Source organism: Dipodomys spectabilis, unplaced genomic scaffold (assembly GCF_019054845.1).
Source record: "Dipodomys spectabilis isolate Male_0828 unplaced genomic scaffold, ASM1905484v1 ptg000051l, whole genome shotgun sequence".
Lineage (NCBI taxonomy): Eukaryota > Metazoa > Chordata > Mammalia > Rodentia > Heteromyidae > Dipodomys > Dipodomys spectabilis.
Window position 1 is genome coordinate 7729804 of NW_024870728.1, and position 15496 is coordinate 7745299.

The 15496-nt window shown below is 46.9% G+C and overlaps 1 protein-coding gene across 1 annotated transcript in view; it reads left to right on the forward strand.

Annotated features, from left to right (window-relative positions):
• The first annotated feature begins 603 nt into the window (after positions 1 to 603).
• Ap1s3 (adaptor related protein complex 1 subunit sigma 3) overlaps positions 604 to 15496 on the forward strand; it is a 51790-nt gene continuing 36897 nt past the window's right edge. Inside the window, exon 1 of the mRNA XM_042679257.1 lies at positions 604 to 704. Coding sequence (XP_042535191.1) covers positions 702 to 704 — 3 coding nt within the window. The 5' untranslated portion in view covers positions 604 to 701. The remainder of the gene's footprint in view (positions 705 to 15496) is intronic.

The following is a 15496-nucleotide window of genomic DNA, read 5'->3' on the forward strand; positions in this document are numbered from 1 at the left end:
CTCAAGGGGGTGGAGAGTCCTAATACGCCCCAGATAAAAACCTAGCCTTAAAACTCAGGAAGAGCCAGGCACCTGCGGCGCCTTCCTGTAATCCCAGCTACTCAGGAGGCTGAGATCCGGAGGATCCCGTTAGAAGCCAGCCCGAGGAGGAAGAAGTCAGCGAGACCCCATCTCCAAGGAACCAGCGCACCCTGTACGGCGACCTTTAGAAAGAAGGGACGAGGAGAAGGATCTGCGATCCTGGACAGACGTGGAGCCGGGAAGGGGAGGCCCAGCTTCCGACCTCAGCGCTGCGGACCGGCCGCCGCCTCCAGACCAGGTTCAGGACCAGACAGTGGCGCCAGGCTCAGCGGGACCTTGGCCGGGCTGCCACGTGCAGGCTGCGGAACCCGCGCCCGTCCGCCCGGAGTTCCGGGCCCGGGAGAGGCGGGTCAGTCACACCTGTGCCACCGGCACCGGGCGGGGCAGGGGTCCGGGGACGGGGGGGACGGGGGAAGGTGAGGAAGATGAGGGATCAGGGGAGGGAGGAGAGGAAGAGAAGGATGGGGGGGGGAGGCGGGAGGGGGAGGAGTCTGTAACTTTCAGTTCAAGGGCATTGTGGGAAGCAGCCATGGTCTGAGGCGCCCGCCTCACCTGTCAGCCGCGCGGGCCGGGGCGCTGGCGGATCTCCGGGCGCAGGTGGCGGCGGGGTCCGGGTCACCATGGTGAGTCCCGGCGGGCGGCGCGGCGGCGGCGGCGGCGACCCAGGGACACCTGCGGCGCCAGGGGCCTGGCGCGCGGCCGGAAGGGGTGCGGGGTGGGGGTGGCGCCCCGGGGCCCTGCAGCTCGCGACCCCGCAGGCTCCAGGGGTGGCCGCCCCCCCCCCCAACCATACACACACCAGCGCGGCAGCCGCGTTCGTCCTGTTCGGCTTGCCGGGCGCCCCGTCGGCGCCAGGCACGGTGCCAAGCGCCGGGCACGGCGCGGGGGACCTGTGGAGCCCTGCGCCCACGGAGCTTCCCGGCTCGGGCGGGAAGGAGACGCGGTTGACAAGTAAAGAAGGATAGGGGACCCCCCCCCCCCCCCCGCGTGGCGATCGCTGAGACGCGGCGGGTCCCGGGGGCGCTCTGCGGGCGGGAAGAGCGGGGAGGCGGCGGGGCCGGGGGCGCTCTGCGGGGCGGGAAGAGCGGGGAGGCGGCGGGGCCGGGGCGCTCTGCGGGCGGGAAGAGCGGGGAGGCGGCGGGGCCGGGGCGCTCTGCGGGGCGGGAAGACGGGGAGGCGGCGGGTCCGGGGGCGCTCTGCGGGCGGGAAGAGCGGGGAGGCTGCGGGGCCAGGAGCGCTCTGCGGGCGGGAAGAGCAGGGAGGCGGCGGGTCCCGGGGGCGCTCTGCGGGGCGGGAAGAGCGGGGAGGCGGCGGGGCCGGGGGCGCTCTGCGGGCGGGAAGAGCGGGGAGGCTGCGGGTCCGGGGGCGCTCTGCGGGCGGGAAGAGCGGGGAGGCGGCGGGGCCGGGGGCGCTCTGCGGGCGGGAAGAGCGGGGAGGCTGCGGGTCCGGGGGCGCTCTGCGGGCGGGAAGAGCAGGGAGGCGGCGGGGCCGGGGGCGCTCTGCGGGGCGGGAAGAGCAGGGAGGCGGCGGGTCCCGGGGGCGCTCTGCGGGCGGGAAGACGGGGAGGCGGCGGGTCCGGGGGCGCTCTGCGGGCGGGGAGGCTGCGGGTCCGGGGGCGCTCTGCGGGCGGGAAGATGGAGAGGCGGCGGGGCCGGGGCGCTCTGCGGGCGGGAAGAGCGGGGAGGCGGCGGGGCCGGAGGAGCCAGGTTTTTCTGAACCCGTGAGGAGTTTTGGTTTTGGTTCCAGCTGAACAAACTTGGAGGTGGGGGGATAGGGGGTGTCTGAGCGACTGTGCGGGCTTGGTGCGGGAGGTGGGAGGCGCCCCGGAGCCGCGCCCGTCCCGCGCCGCCCCACGTGCGCTCACTTCGCAAATCCGTGGGGGGAAGCGGTGGGCGGGCGCTCCGTGGGCCAAGAAAACGGATGGACGCGGCCGCTGCCCGGGACGGTCCACGGGTGGAGCTCCTAGGCGAGGCCCCACGGCCCGCGGCAGGCCCACTTTGCTTGTGCGCGGAGGGTCCCCTGTCCATGCAGCCCCGTGCGCAAGGGACGCGGTAAATAATGGAGCAGCTCGGTTGGCCTGCTCAAGTTTCCAAGGAAGGAGCGCGCCGACGCCGCGCGCAGGTGATGCTATTCCCAGGCCGCCAGCTCATTTGCCTAATGGAGGGTGGAGTAGCGGCCCGCGTTCGTTGGCGGTGCCGCTCTGCCCGCTCCCGGAGGCTCCGGGAGGAAGGGACGCCCTGTCGTCTGACCCCAGCCACCTGAGGAGAGTCTTCGCTGCTGTTCCCGCTGTTTCCACCAGGCTGCTCCTCAAGGATATGTTGTAGCCCATTTTAAGGCCGGCCGTCCGGCAGGCCAGCCCCGTACCCTCGGCGTCTCATCCCTTCGTGGCACAGCCAGACACGGTGGTCACGACTGCACTTGCCCTGCCCGGAGCCGCTCCAACAGCCCCTCCTGCTGAGATGACTCCTTGGCCCCCTTTCTCTGCACTTGCTCCTAACCTGTAAGGCAAGTGTTCTTAAAGTGCAGCCCTGGTACCCCTAGGGGTCCTCCAGGATCTCTTTGGGGAGATTTGCAAGGTCAAAACAGCACTAAGATGGAACTTGCCCTTGTAATTCTCATTCTCCTAAGACTGCAGTGAAGTTTCCCTGAGTCCCTGTGATGGGAAACTGAATAGCAGACCAAAGGCAGACCAAAGGGGAGTCCAGTTCTGCCTTCTGTCAGGCCAAACGTTAAGGAGAATTGCAAAATCAACACAAGGCCATTTTTCACTGACTTCTTTGCCTTTGGGAAACAGTGTTAATAGTGAAAATGCTGATGCATAGATGGAATAGGTATAATATTATCACTTATTTTTTATTTCATTTTTAAAGCTGTCTTTAATCGGCACGAAGGGGTTTCAATTCAACAAGTAAGTGTATGAATGCAATGTATTTTGATCAGTGACACCCTCTCCATGCATCTCACCCATGTATCCCAACCACACCCAAGATAATTTGAGGACAAGTTACCTGGGTCCAGTGGAATCCTCCCCTGTGTATGCCATACTTTATAGTCAGTTGGTCTGTGTACAGATGCATATGGCCCAGGTACTCTATTTTTAAATGAATTAGTAATGCTGCTGTCAATGGTATTAATGGATATAACCCATGTAAGCAAAAAGAACTTTGGCATTCTTAGTATGTAGGAGGGTCAAAATATTTCAAACTCATGGTCATGGGGATATGCCACAGACTCGGGTTGAGTGTACCTAAAAGTGCTTTGGTGGAGCCCTGCCCCTTGTAGGTTTAGCATTGTACCATTACCTCTGACTGTAGTCCCAAGCAGGAAAGCCTTTGCATCCTTAGTAGCTCTAGCACTCAGCCCTCTTGGTTGGACAGCCAGTTTGTGAGTTTTTTCCTTCCTTCCTGGTTCTTGTCTCTTGCTGACTCATTTGCTAGGGAACTAGAAAATGCTTATCTCATGTCACCTGGTACTCTACCCAGAAAGGGACTTTCGCTTCCTTGGTGCCCTGGTGTCCTACTGCATGTTGGGCCCAGTGTCCTGTTTGTTAACTGGATTGTTCTGTTTGAGTTAACTATGTATATGTTTTATCTTGCCTTTTTGTTTAGAAATCTCTGCCTTTGAAACAATGCTAGGCCTATTGTTCTGGAGGAATCCCACAGGTTTTTACTCTGATCTGTAAGGACTTACTGTTGAATGATTGACAGTGCCAATGGATGAAGGACTCCTTTATTTATTTTTCCTTTAAGAAGAAGACTGATAGGGTTGTAACATTTGTGAAGATCGATAGGGTGGTAACAGAAAGGCTCTGGTGCTACCTTTAATAACAGTGTAAGTGGACTTTTGATTTATGATGCTCCTTCTGTTTCTGAAAAGCTAATGTGGCTTTTCCTCATTGTGAACAAAACAGAGGAATCTCCCATTGAGAGAAACTCAAACATGACCCCTTGGCAAAGCCAAATAAGCATTCTTTGTGTTGTAAATCCAGTTCTCATAATCTTTGTCATTATTATAAAGCAATATGGAATTATGGTAAAGTTCAAGGATTTGTATGTCTATGATTTGTAAATCTGAAGAGGGGAGATGGGAGGATGGGAGTGGAGTGGGGGAGGAATTTGTCAACTGAATTGTGAAGCCGTTTCCAGATTTATATTCGTTTGGAAAAAAAAAATGAGTGCACCTTTTTCTTAGATCAGATTTAAAAAGCAGTTTTGCAGCCCAGCCTAGTGGCTCAGGCCTCTAATCTTAGCTATATGGAAGGCAGAGATTGAGAAGATTTGTATAGTTCTAGGCTAGCCCTAGCATAGAGCAAGCAAGACCTTATCTCAAAAATCACCAGCACAAAAAAGGCGAAAGGTATGATTCAGGTGGTAGAGAGCCTGCCTAACAAATGCAAACCCCTGAGTTCAGAACTCAGTACTACCCCCTCCCCCCCAAAACCCCAAAACAAATTGAACTCCCCTCTCCCTCCCTCTCCCCCAAACCCAACTCTAATAAGGAATTTCCCCTGTTGATACAAGGGAGCTGCAGAAGAGCCAAGGCAAAGAATGGAAACTATAAACTTGTAGATCCCACCATGCTCCATCCTCCACTATAGCAGCCGTATTATTAGAGAATAAATAAGACTGTAGTTATTTTTGACAGTTTAAATTCCAGTGTGAGGGTGAAGAGTCTGTTAGGCAATGAGTGTGTTCTTTGTCTGGAACTTGGCCTGGGCAGCGGTAATAGTGGGGCTCAGGTGTGCCAAGAGCTCACTTCTGCCAAGCCCTCCCCACCACCACAGAGGATTGGTACTTCTGAGCCACACTTCTTCTCTACTGCTTCTTTCCCCATACTGTGAAAAGCTCACAGTTTTCCTATGGTGTTATATTAATACGCATTGGGATGGAAGCCCTTAGTGTGGTATTGTACTATGTTGTCAGTGTCCTTTGAGATTCCATTAATTATTTCACTATGCCTTAAGATGTAATAAGTAAAAGTAATCTCTCATTCTCTTTTTCTCCTTCCGTTACTCCCTCCTCCTCTCCCTTTTACTTACACATATGCATTCTCTCTTTCTCCTACTCTCTTTCTCTCTTTCTCTCTCTCTCTCTCTCATACACATACAAATACAGAACATTCATGTAAGAGCCTGTGGGAATGAACATTCCTTTTTTATGTGTTGGTTAATCGTTTGTTCAATTTTGTCTTTTTTGTTGCTACGTCCAGACCCTCCCTCAGGAGACTTGAGACCCTCACTGTGATTTCTTTCTCCCCTTGGACTTGCTGCCTCTCCTTGCTCTCCCATCTGGCACCTCTAATTCTCCTGATACTCTTCCTGATAGGACTGTCCATTTCCCCTGAAGCCTTGGATCCCCTTACTCAGAAGATGGCCTTTGAACACTGAGATGCTCCCAGATCCTGTGCCTGAAACAAATGCACATTAATTACACAGTTCTCCAGTACCACACTGCCTGGAGAAATCTGCTAGTATCAGGGTAAAGTAAGAGCTTGAGTAGTGCACAGTTTGAAATGGGATGCCCTTGACCTCTAGGAGGAAGCTGGCCTTGGAAAAATACTGCCAGTCTCAGATCTGTAAGCTTCTGACAGGTAGAGCTGAGTTTGGAACTCACTCTCCTCTCAAAGTGAGAGTGACTTTCTAAGATGGCCTGGGGGTGGGGTGTGGGGGCTGGAAATATGATGATCACACTTTAGTCTCTCAGTGCCACAAGGCATGAACCTAAGAAAGTACATCTAGTCAAGAATTAAGGCATCAGGGATTCCAAGATAATGACCTTGCAGATGGCCTCTACCCAGATTACTACACTGTCACCTGGAAGTTCAACAGACTCTTTAAAGGGTAGGACCCAAGAGCAGGAGCTGCAAACTAGGGTGCCCGAATTCTTTGTGTGCTCACTGTTTTAGAGGAGAGAAGTCAACAGGTACACACAGGGTCAGCTCACAGCTTGCTTTAGATCTGCAAGAAAATACACATTTTTTTTTTGGTATTAAAATGCAAGCGTGCAAAATGGATGCATATTTTAAAGACAATGCCCTTAGACAGCTTGTTTCTCACTGGCTGCTTACGGCTAGCACTCCGGATTTCACGAGGTTACCTGCCCTGGAGCATCTGGACAGAAAAATGTGAGAGACAGAACTCTATCACACAGGATGGTCAGTTTTCTCTGGAAAAGGCCAGTTGGGAATAATTTTAGGCTTTTCAGCAGTCCCTATGGTGTTCTGTCACTGACTTCACTCTTACGGAATAAAGTGGATGGACAGGGCTGCACTTCTGGTTTTACTTTCTGTTTTTGCACGAACACTTTGGTGTGTGTGTATGTGTATGTGGTACTATGCTTTGGATTCAGGGCCTTATGCTTGTTAGACAAGCTCCTTGTCCTTGAACCACATCCCTATTTATTATTTTTGTGGGAGGGACTTGAATTTTTGCCTGGGGCCAGTCCAGGACTATTATCCTCCAGCTTTTGCCTCCCAGATAGCTAGCACTGCAGATGGGAACCATATCACCTAGCATATTTTTTCTTTTATTATCCTTTTTAAATGATTTTTTAAATTAGCAGGGTTTCATCGCAACATTACCATACATACATATACCGCATCCCATCAACCTCATCCCTCGATCACTCTTATCTGTCCGCCATCTCCACTTCTTAAAACAACGTCAGCAGATGTCATGGTTATATTTTCATAAGTATATCTAAAGTGTTTTGTTCCTATTCACCCTCATTCACCCTTCCCATTCACTCTCCCCACTACCCAGAAGTGACTGTCTTACTCTCCTGTCATTCATGCTTTTCTATATATTGATTGTAATACTGTACTATAGTAACTGGTATGTGCATATATTATATTTTAATCAGAATATTCCCCTTTATCACTCTCTTTCTCTGTTTCCTAACCTTCTATTGCGGGTACTTCCTGTACCAACAACAGGTTGAAGGACCAGATTTGATCTTCATGTTGTAGTTCCTTGACCCATATTTGAAGGTGGCTTTTACTAATTGATTCATCTGCATCTTAGACAAATAAGTTTGTGATGGGCCAGAGTGTCGACACAGTTTATGGCGCCCAGTGCAAAATGAAAGCATAAGGTCTCTTGATTAAAAAATACTGAGAATTTCTAGATAACGGGAGTGGAGCTTTAAGCCAACTGCCAGGCCCTCCTGAATGCTGGCCCTGTGCAGTGATGTTGCGCCCACAAAAAGGCCCTGGAGTGAGGCCTTGGAGATTGCCCCAAACAAGCCAGGAGTCACTGCACTCAGATAGATCATGCTTTCAATAGGATGACCTCTAAGCTCTGTGAATCCCATGGATCAATCTCACAGACAGGATTTACTATGAATACTTGTCAGAGTATTATGTGGCTTTTACTCAGTGGGAATAATGTCTTAGGCTTGGATTGTGTGTGAGGTCAAAATGAAACACCACACACATGCACACACACTCACATGTGTATACACACAGCACACATGAACACACATCTCTACACATGTATGTCACATATATGCACACACATGAACGTCTGTGCACATACACAATTTCTGTCATCTACCTACTTACCTACACTGAGCTTTTGCCCAGATTCTTGGGACTCCTGAATGAACTTGCCTCAGTATGAGAACTGAGAACTGGAGAATGAAAAGAGAGAGAATGATGTGATCCATTTTTTTCAGTGACACAGAAAAGAGATTTTTGGGTAATGAAATAAAATCAACCTCTTATCATTGCATTGGATTGAATCAGTACAATAGGGAGAGGCTTGTCAGATCCTCTAGGGTGGGCTTTTGTGTGTCCAGTAGACACTGAATGTTCCTGTAAGATTAAGAAGTCATGTTTATAAGTGCACCACAGGAGTGGTGGTGCACTCCTGTAATCCCGCCACTGAGACTAAGGCTGGGGATTTTTATATATGCATTCAGGGAGACCCTGTATCAAGAACAATAACAACAGCAAAAAGAGTTACATAGCTGATGGTCAGGAAGGACCTGTCAAGCCTGGGAATAGACACAGATCATCACTGACCTGTGTGACCTCAGGTTTCTGTGTCTCTTGTGCATTGCCAACTCTTTTCCCTTCCTCTGTCCCCTAAAAATCTCCATTGTACAGGTGAAGTTATGAGAGACTTGAAGAGGATTAGTAGTTCTTTTAAGAAAGTGTCAGATTGCGTTGTCACAGAGGTGCTGTTAGAAGAGGCATTTCTGCTGTGTTCATATCACATGTGTTATGTGTTCTCTATGGAAGTGTCACTTAGGGCTGCTTGAATGGCCCTTACCCCCTACCCCTGGCTCCTGTGTCTAAGCCCAGAGTTCAAGCTCCTGTGTCCATTTCAAAAAGAAGGTGTGAATGCTCAGGTGGAGAGGTGACAGGTAGGCAGCTGTGGGCTGCTGGGGGAGGGGGGGAGTTACCCCCTGCCCCCCTCTCTGCCAGTCGCCAGTGGCCAGTCCTTGCTCACCTCTGCCTAACTTACCTGAGCATTGCATGAGATCATTCAGTAGCACAGGGCTGGCACCCAGAACTCATTCCATAAGTGTTAACTACAGTTGTTATTTTTGTTGTTGAGGACAAAAGATTTTTGTTTTTATTAATCACCTTGGCTATTTTCAACCTCAGGCTTACTGTTATCCCTTGAAACAAAAGAATCAAGCTTGTAATAGTTGAAAAACAAGTACTTGCTAGAGTTGTTTTTCATCTGATTCAAGGATAGCATCCAACCTCTTAGCCACAGTTGCACTTCCAGCTTTCTGATGGTTAATTGGAGCTTAATCGTCTTTTGGATTTGTCTGCCTGGGCTAGCTTTGAATCATGATCCTCAGATTTCAACCTCCTAAGTAGCTGTGAGCCACTGGCGCCCAGCTCCAGGGAGATTTTGAATGACTGCTTAGTTGGCTGAAGTAGAAAGAACAAGAAAGTTCTTAATAACCATTTAAGTGGCCATTACCATACAGAGTGTTGAGTTTAGCATCTTAAACACAGTGTCTTGAACAAAGTTCAAAAACTTAGAAAGATCAAATAAGCATCATCACTAAGTCATTAATGTTTTATTTGACTTCAAGGCATACTGAAAATTGCCTGGAAATTCTACTTTCTATCACCAGCATCATTTTTCTTATCTCTCAGATAATTTGTACTTCCAACAAAAGTCTTGTGTGCTTTCAGTGAAAACAAAAAGAGCATGGTTCACTACAGGAAAAAAAGGAAGAGAAACAAAAGGTGACCCTGATAAGTTCCAGGTAACTTAGTCTGTCTTGGGGAAATGATATAAAAGGAGTAGCCTCTCATCTATTGCATGTTGGGGTGTTTTTCACTTGTCCTTTTATTCAATACTGGGACTTGAAGTCAGGGTCTTGTGCTTGCTTGGCTAGTGCTCTACTACTTAAGCCACACTTCCAGTTCAGCATTTTGCTGATTATTAGGGAATGTAGTCTGACGGATTTTCTGCCTAAACTAGCCTGGAATGCCGGTCCTTTAGATCTCAGCCTCTGAATAGCTAGGATTATAGATATGTGCCACTGGCATCTGGTTGACATTGTCTTGTCTATTTTGTTCTGGTATTGGCACTTGAACGAGCCTGTGTGCTGCTCTTAAGCTTTTTTGCGCAAGGCTGGCATGCTACAACTTCTGGCATTTTGGTGGCTAATTGGAGAGATAAGTCTCACAAACTTCCCTGCTCAGGTTTGCTTCAAATCAGGATCCTCAGATCTCTCAGGCTCCTGAGTAGCTTTGATTACAGGGGGAGCCCAGCTTTCCATTCTTTAGTTGTCAGGAAAGAAAACCATCATGTAGGATCTGAATCTCTCTTGATTATGAGAAGCTCTTCAGGAAATGGTTACTATTTACTGCAAAGCTAGCCTTGGACAGGAATGGCAAATTAAACTGATGTGTGTGGTTTAGCTTATATCATTACTGACGTTCAGGGGAGAAAGATGGGAGGGATGCAGGGTAGAGATTTTGGAGTTCATCCAAAATCAAACCTGGCAGGTCGAGGTGGCCCTGCCTCCAGCTTTCCCAAAAGAACGTGTGTATGAGGATGAGGTATGCATGTGAGGGGGGGCAGTAGGTGAGCAGGATATAAAGAAAAAGGTTTTTTTTTGTTTTTGTTTTTGTTTTTGTTTTTTTTTTTTGCCAGTTCTGGGGCAAACTGAACTCGGATCTGGGCACTGTCCCTGAGCTTCATTTGCTCAAGGCTAGCACTCTACCACTTGAGTCACAGTGCCACTTCCTGCTTTTTCTGGTAGGGCTTCGTGAATACTAAGCAAGTACTCTACCACTAAGCCACATTCCCAGTCTGAAAAAAAAAGTAATTATTAAGAAAATGTAAATTCTGGAGGAGAGCTGGGTGAAAGTTGACCACATTGAACTGTTTCTCTATGGATTTTCTCATCTTCCTCTGCTTCCTCCACTAACCCTGCTTCCCCAGACAACCCCTTGGGAAATTATTTATACAGAACTTTCAAGAATAAAATTTGTCACAAGTGGGTTTTCCACTTAACAAACAAGAGCAACTTCTTTAAAAATTGAGAGTATTTAAAAAAAGAAGTCTGTGGGACTGGATCAAAAGTAGCTTTAGGTTTGTTCAGAGTCAGGAGGGGACTGACTTCACTCAGTGGCATGGTTTGGGTAGAACATCTCTGCAGGCAAGGTTCAATGTGATTGAAGTTTCAAGTGTACTTTGCTGTCTTTGAATCTGTGAGTACTTTGTCTCTGGGTGAATCAGATTAATGTTCATGTGTCCAAAAAACATCTGCTCTCTGACCCTTTGTATCTGTGCTTAGTACTCTTCTTCTGCCACTTTATTATATGTCTGTCTATTATCTAATTTGTTATGTATAGTTAGTAGTAGGGTTTGAACTCAGGACTTTCACACTTGCAACCTACATTTGTATGCATTTATTTTTCCATAAATAAAACATTTCCATAATAAGAAGTGTATTCACTGAACTAAGAATAAAAGCATAGCCTTATTTTGCTGTGGAGTTAACACATTTCACTTCTTAGGAAATGAGAGCATGTCACCTTAGTTTTTCCTTAGAGCTCACATTTACCATCTGTGAGCATGTTCTTTTTAAGTTAGTTACTTCCACAGTGCTCAGGAATCTGAAGATGGTTCACAAGTTTAGGAGGGAAATGGGGTCAGACCCTAAAGATTTATTACTTAGGTCTGCCTGGAATTAATTAACTCAGTCCCTCTGTTTTCCTTGGAGTTCATCCAAGTATCAACCCTGGGTGGCTTCTCCCAGAATAACACTCCTGGACTCTTCCTCCAAAACATATATTATGGGCCTATCAAGCCCAAGAGTAAATTTACTAGGTGAGGAGAATGGATGGTTGTATCCTTAAGCTCTATAGCAAAAATTACTCAAAGGGTATTTATTTTCTGAGTCAGTTGTATTGTTCTGTGAACTCAATGAACTGTATTGATGAAATGAGTTAAAAGTTTTAAGTCAAACCCAGGTGGGTGGCTCATGCCTATGATCTTAGCTATTCAAGAGGCTGAGATCTGAGAATCAAGGTTCAAAGCCAGCTGGGCAGACAAATCCATGAGACTCTTTATCTTCAGTTAGCTAGCAAAAAGCAGAAGTGGAGCTGTGCAAGTGACAGAGTTCCAGTCTTAGGTGAAAAAAAGAAGCAAGAGGGAAAGGCCCTAAGTTCAAGCTCCAGTACCAGCACTCATACAAAAAAATACAAATTGAAGTCAAATAACCCATGATAGTCATTTTAAAATGGATTTTTTTTGTTCTTATGGTCAGCCTGAAATCTCTTGTCCAGGCTTAAAATACTTCTGATGCTGATCTTACTTTAACAAGTGTGTGTGTGTGCGTGCGTGTGTGTGTGTGTGTGTGTGTGTGTGTGTGTGTGTGTGTGTGTGTGTGTGTGTGTGTGTGTGTGTGTGTGTGTTGGTTCTGGGTCTTGAACGAACTCAGAGTCTGGGTGCTGTCCCTTGCTCAAGGTTAGTGCTCTACTTAAGCCACAGCTCCAATTCTGGCTTTTTTTTGGTGTGTTTAATTGGAGATAAGAGTCTCTCAGACTGCCCTGCCCAGGCTGCCTTTGAGTCAGGATCCTCTGATCTCAGTTCCTGAGCAGTAAAGATTACAAGCATGAGCCACAGGTGTGAGCCACAGGTGTGAGCCACAGGCGTTCAACTCTATAAATGCCTTCTTTTGATTGAAGTACAAATAAGAGGTTCAAAACGGGAGTGTTTTGCAAATGAGACACTGAGAATTCTTGTGATGGTGACAATTTCATTTGTAAAGTTCACTAGAGTTTTTAGAAGACCAGTCTCAGGTACATGAGCATGATGATTCCGGCCTATAGGGCTTATGATGGTTTGAATATTATCCTTCAAGTACATGTGCTTTCAGAATTGCGTGATATCTGAAGAAGAGGAGGGCTGCCAAGGCTTGGTGTCATGGGCCTCTGATCTGGAGAGGATAAAACAGAACAGCCACTTCCCATTCATGACAGACAAAGCAAAGAGCAGAAAGTGTGACACCCCACATTGTATACCTCTGCTGCCTCCTTGTTCAGTGACTTCTTTCTCTAAGAGTTCTAGAAGGAGGTCAGGTCCTCTACAGCTTGAACATCTCAGGCTGCTTCTATTTCTTGAAGCCTCTGGTATATAAAAAAGAGAAATGAAGTGTTCAAATAGTGCTATAAATATTATGGTGCATTATAAAGCTTTATGCCAAAGACATTGAGGCATGTGTCATACATCCAAAATAGTGGACTTTCATTTCACCTTTTATAAATGTTGTAAGGCATCATAAAAATGTGAGGACCCATTGCGCATGCTGGGAGCTTGGCTTGGTTGTGGACATGTGCTGATAGACTCATGGAGAACATTGCAGTCTTGGCATTGTTGGCTTTTCTCTGACAAATTGAATAATGCCACAGTTGGAAGCCTGCCACCTTTTGTGGACTTAGTGGATGGAGGGACCACCTCTTCTTCTTACTCTTTTTACTCAACAGGGCTCTGAATTCTGAATGTGCTTGTTCAAATTTGTGTTGCATACATTGGCCCTCACAAGGCTCATATTTGGAAAATGGCTCACAGAAGAAAAATGGAGGATATACCCAGCTGTATCTTTCAGATGGGGTCATAGTTGGTATAGATTCAGAGTTGGGGATCCCCTAGAGCCTGCCTGGCCCCCAAGTCCAGGTCTGCCATCTAGCTGCATGACCTTGAGCTCATCCATTATGTGACCTACCTGATACTCAGCTAACTCATTTCTTTTCAGTGTTGGGAATGGAACTCAGGGTCTTTGCATGTTGGACAAGAGCTCTACCACTGAGCAACATTTCCAGCCCAGATCCCTCATCTTAAAAGATGGAAAATAATTGTTATCCTCCTTATATATTTGTTGTGACGATTAACTAAAATTGCACATCACAAAGCCTGACCTATTATAGTAAGTGATTTTCTAAATACTGTACAATAGTAACCCATTGTTGTTTGTTGTATTATACATTTCTTCTACCATATCTTGACTTTTTTCTTTTCAGTAAAAGACAAATGTGTGTCTTATATGTTCATAATTAAATACAAATAATTGCCTGAACATTTTAGAACATTCCAAGGAAAGCAAGGGAACTTCTGACTCCAATACCCATTCAGTGAAGACCTATCGACTTGTTCTTTAGTTGTGAAGACAATTAAAATGCATGCATGGCCTGCATACTTTAGCTCTAGGCACAAGTTTCTGAAGACAGACTTGGGAAGCATAGTTCTCAGTGAAGTGTAGTGATTGGTATTATGAGGGCAAGCTCCATGGAAACCCCTGAACTCCTCTAAACTCTCTTCAACAAGAACTGTTCAGATTGTATATTTCACTCTTTAAAATTATCTTTTATTTCAGTCTAGAATTCCATGCTTAACAAACATCAACCAGTCTTGAAAACTGCTTCTGGAAGTACAATGGGTAGGAAATAGATCAGGCACTTGCTCCCACTTTACCAAGGTTCACAGGCCCACACACCTAAGTAGGGGAAGATTTTGGTTTCATAAATGTGATATTCAAGTTAGTCTGTAATACTTGGTTTCTGAGAAGTGTGTAAAGGTGATTTTTGACTGTTGGTTCAAGAGACCCTTTTTGTCCCATCCCATTCTTTTTATAAAAGAATATAGAGTGGGGGGAGGTGGGTGAGCAAGGGTGCTGTGGTGAGTCTCATGGAGATGCACTGGATGCATCCCTATATATGGAACCCCTTGTACAACTAAGTGAAGTGATTCAAAATATGTCTGCAAGAGAGAGGAAGAGAGAAAACATGGCTGTTGTTGCCTTGTGGAGAGAGAGAAGTCTGGCATTAGGTGGTGAAGAGCTGGAGGGGACCCTGCGTAGCCTCTCAGATTCAGTTCCCCAGACACATTGTGACATCAGCTTATGTGATCACAGAGATGCTACTTGGCAAAGCCTGAGCTTTTAAGCACTTTCTATGCCACAATTCCATATCACTAAGGCTATTATTTTACTGGAGCAGTGGTAATAGGCAAAGAATAAGTAGGCCTCAAAACACTTAAAAGGTATTTAAAATTATCCAGTTCTTGTGGTACATACCTGTAATCTCAGCTACTTAGGAATCAAGAGACAGAAGGATCACTGCTTCAGGGCCAGTTGGGAAAACAGAGAGACCTTGTCTCAAAACAAAATATTAAAGGGTGCATAGAGTATGAGTAAAGAAGATGAGATAGACTAGAGTTCATTGGAAATGTGTAGAAATAGGATAATCCCCTCTGTAAACTAGTAAGACCAGCAACAACAACAACAAAACAACATCCAAAGGGCTGGGAAGGTAGGTCACATAAAGGCCTTGGGTTTAATTCCCAGTAATTCCTACACTGATTTAGGAAGAATTTTTGTTCATTTTGATTAAGGGAATGCTAACAAACCCTGGATGGTTTCTTGATTGTACCCCGAAATTAGCAAAGCCATAATCCTGGGATGAATTGCCAGGCTGTCCTAGCTGTCCAACAGCCACCTAGTACACTTCTTTTTTTTCTGCGTTGGAAAGATAACTATGTTCTGTACTGTGTTCTGTCTTTTCTTTGTTAGGTCCAAGACTGTGACTTGAATTTGGTATCTGATGCTTTCTCTCATTGGCTAGTGCTCTAACCAACTGAGCCATGTGCCTCTCCCCTTCCTCCCCATAACCCCTAGCAGTAATACCAAATTATTACAGAAATTCTGGAAAACACAGATATGTAAAGATGACAATATGCACCACTTGAAATTATGTCTTGAGAGAACCCTGCAGGGATGGTTCTATTGAATATTCTCAAATACTTTCTTGAATTTTCTATTTTCTTTAATATTTTCTTAGAGGCAATAAAAACAAACATCAAGATATTGGAGCCTCATAAAGAATCTTTACCATCTGAACTACACACACACACACACACACACACACACACACACACACA